Source organism: Alternaria conjuncta (genome assembly GCF_024043145.1).
Source record: "Alternaria conjuncta strain BMP 0040 chromosome Unknown scaffold_4, whole genome shotgun sequence".
NCBI classification, from domain to species: domain Eukaryota; kingdom Fungi; phylum Ascomycota; class Dothideomycetes; order Pleosporales; family Pleosporaceae; genus Alternaria; species Alternaria conjuncta.
In genome coordinates, this window is record NW_026250093.1 from 2174232 (window position 1) to 2186618 (window position 12387).

The 12387-nt window shown below is 53.7% G+C and overlaps 8 protein-coding genes across 8 annotated transcripts; 7 read left to right on the forward strand and 1 right to left on the reverse strand.

Annotated features, from left to right (window-relative positions):
* Positions 1–171: 171 nt before the first annotated feature.
* On the forward strand, positions 172–1197 carry J4E85_003592 (uncharacterized protein; the record flags this gene model as incomplete). Its single annotated transcript, XM_051467859.1, has 1 exon — positions 172–1197. One exon carries the CDS (start codon positions 172–174, stop codon positions 1195–1197), a length of 1026 nt encoding a protein of 341 aa, XP_051329018.1.
* A 497-nt stretch (positions 1198–1694) lies between these two features.
* On the forward strand, positions 1695–2590 carry J4E85_003593 (uncharacterized protein; the record flags this gene model as incomplete). Its single annotated transcript, XM_051467860.1, has 2 exons — positions 1695–2041; positions 2134–2590. 2 exons carry the CDS (start codon positions 1695–1697, stop codon positions 2588–2590), a joined length of 804 nt encoding a protein of 267 aa, XP_051329019.1.
* Positions 2591–3131: 541 nt separating this feature from the next.
* Positions 3132–3569, forward strand: J4E85_003594 (uncharacterized protein; the record flags this gene model as incomplete). The annotated part of the gene is made up of 1 exon (XM_051467861.1): positions 3132–3569. The coding sequence occupies one exon, from the start codon at positions 3132–3134 to the stop codon at positions 3567–3569; it is 438 nt and encodes a 145-aa protein (XP_051329020.1).
* A 345-nt stretch (positions 3570–3914) lies between these two features.
* J4E85_003595 (uncharacterized protein) lies at positions 3915–5059 on the forward strand (the record flags this gene model as incomplete). Its single annotated transcript, XM_051467862.1, has 2 exons — positions 3915–4431; positions 4485–5059. 2 exons carry the CDS (start codon positions 3915–3917, stop codon positions 5057–5059), a joined length of 1092 nt encoding a protein of 363 aa, XP_051329021.1.
* A 271-nt stretch (positions 5060–5330) lies between these two features.
* Positions 5331–5681, reverse strand: J4E85_003596 (uncharacterized protein; the record flags this gene model as incomplete). The annotated part of the gene is made up of 3 exons (XM_051467863.1): positions 5331–5416; positions 5468–5582; positions 5634–5681. The coding sequence occupies 3 exons, from the start codon at positions 5679–5681 to the stop codon at positions 5331–5333; spliced, it is 249 nt and encodes an 82-aa protein (XP_051329022.1).
* Positions 5682–6012: 331 nt separating this feature from the next.
* Positions 6013–7354, forward strand: J4E85_003597 (uncharacterized protein; the record flags this gene model as incomplete). The annotated part of the gene is made up of 2 exons (XM_051467864.1): positions 6013–7000; positions 7056–7354. 2 exons carry the CDS (start codon positions 6013–6015, stop codon positions 7352–7354), a joined length of 1287 nt encoding a protein of 428 aa, XP_051329023.1.
* Positions 7355–7912: 558 nt separating this feature from the next.
* On the forward strand, positions 7913–8725 carry J4E85_003598 (uncharacterized protein; the record flags this gene model as incomplete). Its single annotated transcript, XM_051467865.1, is given in 2 exon segments — positions 7913–8633; positions 8646–8725. The coding sequence occupies 2 exon segments, from the start codon at positions 7913–7915 to the stop codon at positions 8723–8725; spliced, it is 801 nt and encodes a 266-aa protein (XP_051329024.1).
* A 2628-nt stretch (positions 8726–11353) lies between these two features.
* On the forward strand, positions 11354–12332 carry J4E85_003599 (uncharacterized protein; the record flags this gene model as incomplete). Its single annotated transcript, XM_051467866.1, has 2 exons — positions 11354–11916; positions 11969–12332. The coding sequence occupies 2 exons, from the start codon at positions 11354–11356 to the stop codon at positions 12330–12332; spliced, it is 927 nt and encodes a 308-aa protein (XP_051329025.1).
* Positions 12333–12387: the final 55 nt, after the last annotated feature.

A 12387-nucleotide genomic window follows, 5' to 3' on the forward strand; every position in this document is an offset into this window, starting at 1 on the left:
CGTTTCGTCTCGTTTGGATCTCACTTCACCAGGGTCCAAATGCTTGGCGTGACGAATACGGTGCAACCTCGAATCGTCGCTTTCTTCGCGTCGAGACAGTGTAGCGACCTAAGTACAGTTCAAGGTAGGTTGAAGAACAGCTAAGCCTGCGCTCATACTAACCCACAACAGATGAGCTTCAATCTGGACGCACTCTTCCACGACCCTGATGACTTGCGTTCTGGGAAATTGTCGCTTAGTCTGTCAGTGTCCAAAGCGTCTACTGTAGAGCCCGTCGGTGGCCTATGGCACGAGAACGTAGTCGATGAAGAGCAGGAAGCGAAAGACGGTGAAGAGGCCCGTCTGAGAACTACCATCGCAACCTTGAGTCAGCAATGCGAATACTGGAAAGGGCAGGCTGAGAAACGAGGCAAGACCATCGACGATCTAGATCGAAGGACTGCCAAGACCGCTGCTGGGTCTGATCTTCCGACTGACACCGTACGCCGTCTCAACCGCCTCGAAAGCGAGGTCACGCGTCTGCAATCCGAAAACACGCAGCTGAAGGACACACTAAAGACCATCGAGTACGAAAATGTCAATCTGGGCAATCAGAACGATGGAAAGACGCGGAAGCTAAAGGGTGCCAACAAGAAGGTCAAGATTGCTAAGGACATGGTGGGGAAGGAGGAAGAGAAGGCCAAAGACGCTCAGGGTGATAAGCAGCGCCACCTCGCATCCGAACGCAGGATGAAGAAAGAACGCGGTGATGCTTTGGCTGCACTACAGCAACAGGGAAAGCTCAACGGTGACCTGCGTGCGGAGCTTGAGGTCGAGCAGTCTGGTGCACCTCACATGCGCGATGTTGCTGCGGACCCGAACAACACCACTGCCATCATCCCGATTCAGTTCGATATCCGTCGCACCGATGTGCAGCCGATGATGAGGGTTCTTGAGTCGCACCAGATGAATCTCACCGAAAGGTTCAAAGAGTGGTACAAGGACTGGAAGAAGGCATCTACCATTGAGGTATGCAAAGTAGTCGGCTCGGAAGGTGTGGATGACGAGAAGAAGAAGCTCGAGAAGCTGTATGGAGATATGGTTGAGATGCCTGATGGTTACATGGAGACTGCGGCTGAGCACGATGGTTGGCGTTCTAAGCGCGCTGTCCAGGCGGTTTGTCGTCATGCTGAAGCGCGACACAACGGAGAGATGTAGATGTTGGGGATGGTGGCTTTATACCTCTCCGCTCCATGTTAATACGTAGCATCGAAGAGCACACCACCCTATAGTGAATACTAGAGACTACCTGGGAATCTACATCACCGTCAGACCGGCTAAACTCTTGTCCCTATACTAATGTAGACTGCGGTACCCCCGTTTGATTGCTGCACCACGTTATCACTCTTCCTCTTCCTCCCCCGAACCAATGAATGATGCGGCACGGTGCCGAGGATTGGTTGCATCGATGGCAATCTCATAGATGCAGGCGCTGAGGACCACATTCTAGGGTAGCCAGCAAAGGACGCTTCCAAACACGCCGGGTAGAAGTGGTTGAAAATCCCGGAAATTGTTGTATTGTGAAAGTCGTGTGTTAGCTAAGCACCGAAGATGATCCCTAGCATCCTCGACCCGCGGCAAGTCTGACGCACGACGCACGACCCTCCGACCCACATCACTCCGCCAAACAACACCGCCAGGGTTCAATAGCGACCATGTCCAACATCCTGCCCCTACACCACTCGTACTACCCCTCGCGCCAGTCGTCTCTCTCGCGGTCCGTAGACACTGCGCAAAAGCCATCGACATCCTCCTCTGCAGCCACGATCCGCCCGCAACCCGGCACACAATCGCAACCACAAGGGCAGCATATCGCAATGAGCGGCACCCCAAGCCAAGGGCCTGGGCTGCGGTACCCGTCGAATAAAAAGAGCATATATGACAGGAATCTGAACCGGAGTAAGAATGCGGAGCTTAGTAGAGCCGCGTTTGCGTACCTCTTCATTGAGATGATTGCGTATGCGCAGAAGGGCGCGAAGGATGTGGGGGACTTGGAACAGAGGTATGCTAGATGCATGCAGCTGCGGAACTTCACATGTGCACTGCGACATACCGCATTGGGTTTCCAGCTGAACGTGTTCTGACACCATGTAGACTGAACACACAAGGCTACCCCATTGGCCTCCGTTTACTCGACCTTCTCCTCTCCCGAACCGCCAACCCCCTCGCGAGCATTCGGCCCACTCGTATCCTGCCTCTCCTCCAGTTCATCGCACAACAGCTATACCGCTACCTATTCGGTCGACCCGCGGATGCATTAGAAAAGTCCGGCACCGATCCAGGACAGTACATGCTCTTCGACAACGACCCCATGGTCAACCAATACATAAGTCTGCCTAAAGAACTGTCGAGTTTGAACTGCGCGGCCTTTGTTGCGGGCATAATTGAGGGTGTTTGCGATGGTGCGGGGTTTCCGACCGAAGGCGTGACAGCGCATAGTGTAGGCGACGAGGAGGGCAAGGGTTTGTGGCCGGGAAAGACGGTCTTTTTGATCAAGTTCAAGCCCGAGGTGTTGGAAAGGGAGGAGATACTGGGCAGGGGTGGGGGCTGAGCTTTGAAGGGTCATTCAATTCTTGACAAGCAGCTGGGTTCAACTGCTCATGATGGCATAGCGAGGCGTTGTGGACTTTCTGGAATTCAAGGTTGCTACCACTCAGCATGTATATCATTGCACGGTCGAATCTACCTCCGCAAGACCATCCATCAGTTGAGCACAGGCCCTCCCATCTGCATGACTGATGACTCCGCTCAAAGGTTCCGTGTGCGCATTGCGCAGCATATATAGCCTCCCCCGCACAGAACTGCCATCACCGACTACCAGATGCGGCAAGCGCACCGACACGTGATCGTGAAGCTGATGACAAATGCTGATTGGCCAGACCATTCGTGGTATGGCGCATTGATTGGAAAGAACATTCCACAAGGTCGCGCCATCGTAATCGAACAAATACAAAAGTGCAGCCTGGATTTTACGACAGCTTCAATACACTACAACCGCCTTTCAACAGTCCTTCAGTACCTAAGACACCACACTCAAATCACTTGACACATCTTCTCAGCACGCCGCTTCAACAAATACCCCAAGATCAACCATGCCAACAGAGATCTCAGCACCTCTACACTTCCGCACTCTTTTGAACGGCCACACCTATCTCATCGCCGACTTCTACGCAACATGGTGTCCACCTTGCAAGCAAATCGCGCCCATCTACAACCAACTCTCCACAGCACACACCTCACCAGGGAAATTTGCATTCGTAAAAGTCAATGTGGATGAGCAGAGAGAGATCGCAGGGCAATATGGTGTCACAGCTATGCCGACGTTCATGGTCTTCAAGGACGGGAAGAAAACCGAGGAGATCAGGGGCGCGGATGTGAGGGCGCTGAAGGCTGCCGTGGAGAAGGTTGCTGGTGAGCTCGGGAAGGTTAAGGAGGAGAAGGAGGAGGCGAAGAAGGTTGAAGACGAGAAGACGGTTAGTGGTAGCTATGGGATGACTGGAGGGAACAACTGGAAGATGTCGTTGCATTAGATATGGAAGGTTTGGGAGGTGATAGCCACATGCAGGTCTGGAGGGCGATGTCTTTGTGATACCCGGGAATTGAATGCATATCGTAGTAAACAATATTTATCCACAGCTATGTATACGCTTTAGACGGTGATTAGTATACGTGATCACTATCCGGTGTACGTCATCCCGTCGCGTTGGTGATGGATTTGTAAAGTTGAGACGCGTAAGGACACCTTTCAGACTAGCGATCGCCACCGCGGGACCCTGATAGCCGCTGTGCTGCTCTAGCTCCCCACCAGATTTCCCACCGCTCTTCAACACACATTTGGAGCTTCAACTCATCCTTGAGCTTCACACACATCTAAGATGCTTTTCCGCAATTTAATACCCGCAGCCATTGCGCTGCTGCCCGCAATTGCCTCGGCATCGGCCGTCATCGACCTCACACCCTCCAACTTCGACGATGTCGTTCTTAAGTCCGGCAAGCCCGCCCTCGTAGAGTTCTTCGCTCCCTGGTGCGGCCACTGCAAGAACCTCGCCCCCGTCTACGATGAGCTCGCTGGCGTCTTCCAGCACGCTGGAGACAAGGTCAGCGTCGCAAAGGTTGATGCTGATGCTCACAAGGCGCTCGGCAAGCGCTTCGGTGTCTCAGGCTTCCCTACCCTCAAGTGGTTCGACGGAAAGAGCGACAAGCCTACGGATTACAGCGGCGGACGTGACCTCGAGAGCTTGAGCAAGTTCATCACAGAGAAGAGCTCGGTCAAGCCCAAGGTCAAGGGCAAGCTGCCTAGCCAGGTCGTCTACTTGGACGACAAGACCTTCAAGGAGAAGGTTGGAAAGGACCAGGATGTGCTCGTTGCCTTCACTGCCCCATGGTGCGGACGTATGTCATGCTGACCTCTTCTCTATCGATTGTTCATAGCTAACACCTGGCAGACTGCAAGACTCTCGCCCCCGTCTGGGAGACCCTCGCCAACGACTTCGTTACCGAACCCGGTGTCTTGATTGCCAAGGTCGACGCTGAAGCTGAGAACTCCAAGGCCCTCGCACAGGAGCAAGGCGTGTCATCCTACCCGACCATCAAATACTTCCCCAAGGGCTCCACCGAGCCTCTCCCCTACAACGGCGCCCGCGCTGAGAAGGACTTCGTCGACTTCATCAACGCTAACGCCGGTACCCACCGTGCTGTAGGTGGTGGTCTCGACGCTACTGGTGGCACCATTGAGGCCTTCAACACCCTCATTGAGAAGTTCCAGGGCTCGTGGGCCGGCGGTGCTGAGGAGGCCAAGACCCTCGCCGGTACTCTGCAAGACAAGTACGCCGAATACTACGTCAAGGTCTTCAACAAGATCGGTGCCAACCAGGAGTACGCTGCGAAGGAGCTCAAGCGTCTGCAGGGACTTATTGCCAAGGGCAACCTGGCACCCGAGAAGATGGATGACCTGATGAGCAGGAGCAACATTTTGAGGAAGTTCATGGGTGATGCTGAGGAGGAGAAGTCTGAGTTGTAGACGACCCGTGCGTGAAGTAAGATTCCGCAGTGAGGCATACCATCAACACTATTAAGATGATTAGATGAGCTGGGGGCGCAAAGAGGCCTGGCGCAGGAGCGACAGGCATACGTGATCATGACAATGAGAAAGAGGAATAAGTAGTAGAGAACCAAAAGTCAATACCCAGATTGCATACGATCTATGTAATTTAAAACCAAACGCCATTGACTTAGACGTGCGCATTGTACACCGCCTGCTTTTGACCAAACATGATGCCTTCCCTGCAAATCTACTTGCCAGACCCTGAACCCTTAGTACCATCTCCAGCCTGGATAGTTGCTTCAAGGTTATCCAGCCGCCGTGACATGTCATCCACTACGCGTTATTAGCCTTCAATGTGCCTCCCATAGACATGCTTGTACTTACTCTTGGCGAGCAGCTCGCTGCTGACTGTAGTGAACTTGGTGTTGAGTTGATTCAGGAGATCGTCAACAACCGCTGTAAGCTCTCCAGAACTCTCGGCATCTTTTGAGACAGCAGACTGTGCGCGTGTTAGGTAGAGCGGGGCATCGTGAGTGTAACAAGCACGTACCGCAGTGTCGCTTTGCGCGCGGTCTGCTAGTGGCTGCGGTGTCGCCATGACTGAATGTGTTTGTGAGGAAAGGTGAGAACGATGCGAGTAGTCTGCGGATTTGGGACAATTTCAGCACCTCACAAGGCGATTGTCAAGCGGTCTGCTATTATACAACAGGAGAGATGCGCATAACGTGGATATGTAAGGTCGCGGAGCACGTGGTCTTCGCCGCGGCTTCCTGCCCGTTTCGTAGGCGGTCAAGCTAGCGTGCGCGCTAAAATGTTTCTGCGCCCAGACTTCGAAGTTCACGAATTATTTTCTGGGAAGCTTTGACGTCTTGTCTTTTGCGACGTCCGATACTCCACACCCTCCAGAACCCCCATAAACCTCAGTCGAAATGGCGAAGAAAGGTGTCCTCAAGTCTGCGCTCGACAATTACCAGGGCCGCGACATCAAGCGCGAGAAGCAGAAGAAGTACGTAAAGCAGGCGCTGAAGCGCAAGGAAAAGCGCGAAGCCAGGAAGGCTGCGGAGGAGGGCGAAAAGGATACTGAGGAGGGCGGCGTGCCTGTGCCGTTGGATGAGGTAGAGGTGAAGGTCAATGGCAAGACAAAGAAGTCGAAGAAGGACAAGAAGGCCGACGCAAAGGCTGCGCCAGCAGTCAAGGAACCTGAGTGGGAGACCGAGGGCGAGGATGACGACGACGACGCAAGCGACGATGAAGACGCGCCCAATGGACTTCAAGTAGACCTTGACCACCTCAACGACACCGATAGCGACATCAGCTCGGACGAGGAGGAGATACAGGCTGATGAGGCCGCAGAGGAGGATGAAGACGCTGAAGATGACGAGGACGATGACGATGACGAGGATGACATTGCGCTATCCGATCTGGATTCTGTCGCTTCAGAGGACAAGGGTGACATTATCCCGCACCAGCGCCTTACCATCAACAACACCGCAGCCCTCACCGCAGCCTTGAACCGCATCCAACTCCCCTACTCGAAACTCGCTTTCTCGGAATACCAGTCCGTTACCACCGACGAGCCTGTAGAGATCGCCGACGTCGAGGACGACCTCAACCGTGAGCTCGCCTTCTACAAGCAGTGCCTGTCCTCGGTCAAGGATGCGCGGAAGAAGTTGAAGAAGGAGGGCGTGTCGTTCTCTCGGCCAGCCGACTACTTCGCGGAGATGGTCAAGAGCGACGAGCACATGGGCAAGATCAAGCAGAAGCTGATTGATGCCGCGGCAGGCAAGAAGGCCGCTGCTGAAGCACGCAAGCAGAGAGACTTGAAGAAGTTCGGAAAGCAGGTTCAGGTTGCGAAGCTGCAGGAGCGCGCCAAGGAGAAGAAGGACACCATCGAGAAGATCCAGACTCTCAAGAGGAGTATGTGTTACCCATATCTGAGAACTTGACTAGCAGTATACTGACAAACATGCAGAGCGACAAGGAGCCGACATCACAGCTACCCACGAGGAAGACCTCTTCGACGTCGCCGCCACCGCTGATGACGACAAGTCCGACCGCCGCGGTCGTGGTGGTGCTGGCGGCAAGGACTTCAACAAGCGCCAGAAGAAGGACTCGAAGTACGGCTTCGGTGGCAAGAAGCGTCACGCGAAGAGTAACACCGCCGAATCCAGCGCAGACGGGAGCGGTTTCTCGGCTCGCAGGATGAAGGGCAAGCCCAGCGGCGGTGCAAGCAAACGGCCTGGCAAGGATAAGAGGGCGAGAAGACACTAGGTGGTGTAGTCATATGGAAAGCTGAGTGACAATCACATGTCACGTTCTGCATGCGTATGGCGCTCTGGCGTTCTGGAACTGCACTTAAAAGCACGCTATGTATTCTAAGATGCGAAATGTCTTACTTTGCTAGGAGATACCAATGCACAATTCTACGAACGTCTGGAGTCACTTCGAACTGCCGCTGATGTATCATTCTACGATTTCAGATGAGGGAGTTGGCGCCTACATACCGCCTTGTCGGGGCGATATCGCACGGCATCAACCCCCGTAGCGGTATACAAGGTCGTTTGTATCGGTCTGTCGGCGCCCCATGTTGGAGCCCGATAGCTCCAGGCGCCAGTCCCGCCTTCACCGCGATACCGCAAACCACAAGCGACGACGTCATCTAACAAACGCTCGCAGGCTATAACGCCCGTGCTTGCTCTTACAGTATACATTGCCCATCCCTCTCACCTTCATAAACCTCTCAAGCACCACCCCCGACTACATTGCCTCAGCACCGACATTACGATACTCGACGATATCGCAAGTCCTCGACTATCCCTACATCTCACCATGGACAAAGGCATCTACTTCGAAGGGGACGATGAAGTCATGCCCTTCAACAAATCCACCCCAATCCCCGCTCCCAAAGTCGACAAGCCAGTCGACGAACTCGCCTTCATCGACGTCGAACCCAACACAATCTGGTACTTGAGCATCATCCGACCACACATCGATTCCTACGAACTCTTCGGTCCCGCGAAAGCATTCCGCCACCTCCTCCCTCAAATCGAAGACGTCGTCAGCAACTCGCCCCCCGCAATCGATAAGTACGCCCTCCTGAAAGAGAAGCCAAACGACGACTTCCTGTTTGAGGATGACGAAGATGAAGAGAAGGAGGTTGATGAAGAGTTCTTGGAAAAAGGCTTCGATACATTCATTGTTGAGGGCCAACGCGGCGTCTACACTATACTGAAGATACATCGCGAAATCAACAAAGACGTCTTCGATATCTTGCCCGCGCCCGTCTACACCATTATCTCCGCCGGCCCTCTTGCCCATGCCGAACACCATTCCTCTACCTCCTTGTCTTCGAAATTCGAGGCTTCCAAGCCAAAAGGATACGCAGCTACAACCAAGCTTCACGCCTCTTACGTCGATCGTGCTGACGCGAAGGAAGACGCTGAACATATCTTCACGGTCTTGCTCCTTGATACAGAGGATGTGAAGCAGACTAAGAAGTGGGAGAAGGGGACTAAAGGAGGGGGTATCTTGATCGGTATGAACGCGAGTAGTATGTGGGAAGTCAAGGTTCTTTACATGGATGATCCGATTGGCAGGGCGCAGGAAGAGGCTGACAGGGAGCATGACGGCTTCGTTCTGTGAGGGAATGAGGGAGCGGGGAGGTATTCAGTGCGTTGGCGGTGTTCAGACGGTTGGGTGATGAGGTTGTGAGGTCCTCCTCGGTCTTGTATGAAGCTAAAGTCGGGAAGCTTTTGGTGTCTTGGAGAGAGACGGGACTACCCATGGCGTCCAGGATTGTGGCTTCTCATTCAAACTTTCTACAGGCTTTGCCGTCGTCTCTTGTATGCTGAGATTCTCTATTGCTTTTGTGATGACGTGTTCGCGGTGGAGGAAGCGGCCGTCTGGGCCTCGTGGTGCGCGCATGCATCCTGCGATCCGTGGAGGGTCGTTTGTTTTGCTGTTCTTTCGTACAAGAGCGAGGTGCGTAGTGAGTTGCTGACGTGCAAGCCGTCTTTTCTGGATTCGGTTCTGCTGCTTTGCGTTGAGTTTGTTGACTGGCGTCTCGACTGGTTGCTCGTTGGTTGCTGACATGTTGATTGATGCTTGGGGCACTGTCCCGGGCGTCCTTGCGATGACGGCCCGCTAATTATTCTACGGGTGGGAAAGAAGAGGAGTTGGATGTTTCAATGTCAAGAACAATGGTTTCATATCTTTTCCACGTCCAAAGTTTGCAAAAAGCGTTTGTCGTGCATTGCGGATCAAAGACATGCAGGAAAACAATGCCACATGATTTGTTAGTGATGACGTATGACGGTCAGGCGATGCGGGGACGTCTTGCAACGTCGTGAACACACGACCACTACCACAACACCATCTCGTCGCAACGCGTCGATTGCTTAAAAACAACGAGAGGCTCACAGCAACACATACAGCACGAGGAATGTATTGTCGAATTAGGCTCACACGCTAGGCCCAACGGTGTCGGTAGAAAATCGGGTTTGACTCAACGGCCGACAAGGAGCCTCACGCCACGAGTCGAGAACTTTTTGACGTCCCTCCCTCCAGAACTCCCGAGCCCAGGGGACGGACGCCAAGGAGACTAAAAATCTATCACGCCGCACCGCTACTGCACTTCAGTGGACCTCCATTGTCTTTGGCTTAGTTGCGGAAGCATGCCTCTGCTGCATCGGATTGTGGAGCGAAATCCCATCGGACCTAATCCGGTATACTATGCAGAGCCCAACGCTCTCGGTAGTTCGAGCCGCCGACCGACGACGAGATAATTCCTGTTATGCGCCAATACAAGCCTATGCACGATGTTATTGCCAACCTCTTGAGGCGCCTTCCTTCGTCGTTTGCAGGCTTCCCCACCATGGCGTCAAGGAACAACAGGATTGAACTTGTGCGGTCACACTCGGTAGCATTCCGCAACAACACCAACGTTTGAAACAAGCCACAGGCGGAAACAGAAACACGCTACAGTCTGTCTCTCCACAAGAGATTGCAGTGTGGATACATCGGAAAAGGGCTGTTCGTGATAGGCCTACGGCTAAAGTGCAGGTTGAAGTGAACCACTACTGACTCAGGAGTGCTGCATCTCGAGAGCCCATCAGCCTGGATGCACGCCTTCATCGTGTAAATTGAGTCTTAACAGCTCAAATAAGCGCAACAACAGGCTCAATTGACGGTGGCCGTGATATATAATGGTGTAGACCGTTTCCATCCGTGAGTCTTGCCTTAGATACGTTCTTGACAACCACACAAACTTCGGTAGCCGCTCTACCTCCGAGACCCGTATGCAGTCTCTATCTTTGGCACAGTGGGTACGAGCACAGCGAGCGCTAGATGGTAGGTAGTAGCTCACCCGAACTCAGACGTGAGTGGGCTTGCAGTCTGGTTGTGTCTGGATCCCGATCATCACGTCCTTCAGCATGTGCGATCCCGCCATGCCCCCCTTTCCGTCATTACTCGTTTCACGTTGAAGAGGCGGAGAAATAATCTTGCTGCGTTTTCATGCGCTGAGATATTGGAAGTGGAAAGAGATATCGCAACACTGATGATAACAGCATTCTGCGAATCCTTCATGGGTGTCGATCCACTATTGACCGAACGTTGAAGTCTGCTCACATATTCCTGTACCACTGTGCATAGTCTGCACCGGCAGCGAAGTTCCGTCGAGCATGGTGCCTGCACCTCCCCAACTGATGAGACCTCCGACCGCCAAGTCTCCTACTGCCAAGAAAATGGTTTGAAACAGGCACCCGTATGGTGACAGGCCCACCACCGCGGTTCCCAGGATCGAAAAAGCGGGCGCTACGGGGGTCAATACCACAATGACAGCTCTCATCCCTTCGTATGGTCATCTCGCTTCGCCACAGCTGTGCGGGATAGCGGAAATACGGCCACAGCCAAGAGATCTCGGCCTCATGCGTCGATGGAAGGAAACACCTGAGGCATTGTTTCATGGTGTAAACCAACGTCGGCGAAGAGGGGTTTGCAAGGGATGGGTGGAAAGACCAGCTCTGGTCACTGGAAACGGTTAGCGACATTGACCACAGCGCTCAGATAGGAACGCATGCTCAGATACATAAGAAGCAAAACACCACCACGATGGAGAGCTCATCAGCACACTTTTGCACACTGTCTTTCGCTTCTCTTCAGCTTTTCGCTACTACATTCGTTTCTACAGGCTAGTCCTACTATACAATCGTTTTTCATCTTCCAACTCACTACCAAACGCCAAACCAACCACCACTACCCACCTCAAACATGAAGCTTTCCATCATCGCCGCAGCTGCCATTGCGCAGATTGCCTCTGCCCACTACACCTTCGATGTCCTCGTTACCGACGGCCAGGAGTCCAAGGGCTACGAGTTCATCCGTGAGAACACACGTGCGGAGAAGTTCAACCCCACCAAGTGGAAGAACCCCCTCGACAACATGACCCCCGACATGGACGACTTCCGCTGCAACAAGGGCTCTTTCGCCAGCGCTGGCAAGACCGGCGTCAAGGAGGTCGCAGCCGGCACCAAGATGGCCATGAAGCTTGCCTACGGCGCTACCATGAAGCACCCCGGTCCCGCTTTCGTCTACATGTCCAAGGCGCCAAGCTCCGTCAAGGAGTACGAGGGTGACGGCGAGTGGTTCAAGATCTTCGAGTCTGGTCTTTGCCACCCCGACAAGGACATTCTTGGTGATGCTTGGTGCACTTGGGATAGCAACAAGATCGAGTTCACTGTCCCGGCTGAGGTGCCAGAGGGCGAGTACTTGATCCGCTCTGAGCACGTTGGTCTTCATGGTGCCCACGATGGTCAGGCTGAGTTCTACTACGCGTAACTTCTTCTCTTCACGACTTCCATAACAACATCAGCTAACACACGATAGTTGCGCTCAAGTCAAGGTCACCGGCGGCGGCAGCGGCACCCCCGGCCCCACCGTCAAGTTCCCCGGCGCCTACAAGAAAGACGACCCAGAATTCAACTTCAGCATCTGGGGCGGCTACAAGGACTACACCTTCCCCGCCCCCGCTGTCTGGGATGCCAGCACCAGCGGCGGCGCTCAGTCTCCCGCTCAGACCCCTACCGAGGAGCCTGCTGAGGAGACTTCGCCTGCTGCTTCCCCTGTTCCTTCTTCCGAGGAGCCTGCTGCTAGCAGCGAGGCTGTTGCGCACAACTCTGAGAACTGCAAGGGTGGCAAGGCTAAGCGTGGTCGCCGTGCTTTCCGCGAGGCTCTTCTCCGCAAGGAGTAAGATGGGTATGTTTTGCATGATCTGGAGGATTGAAACGACGATAGGCTAGGCTTTT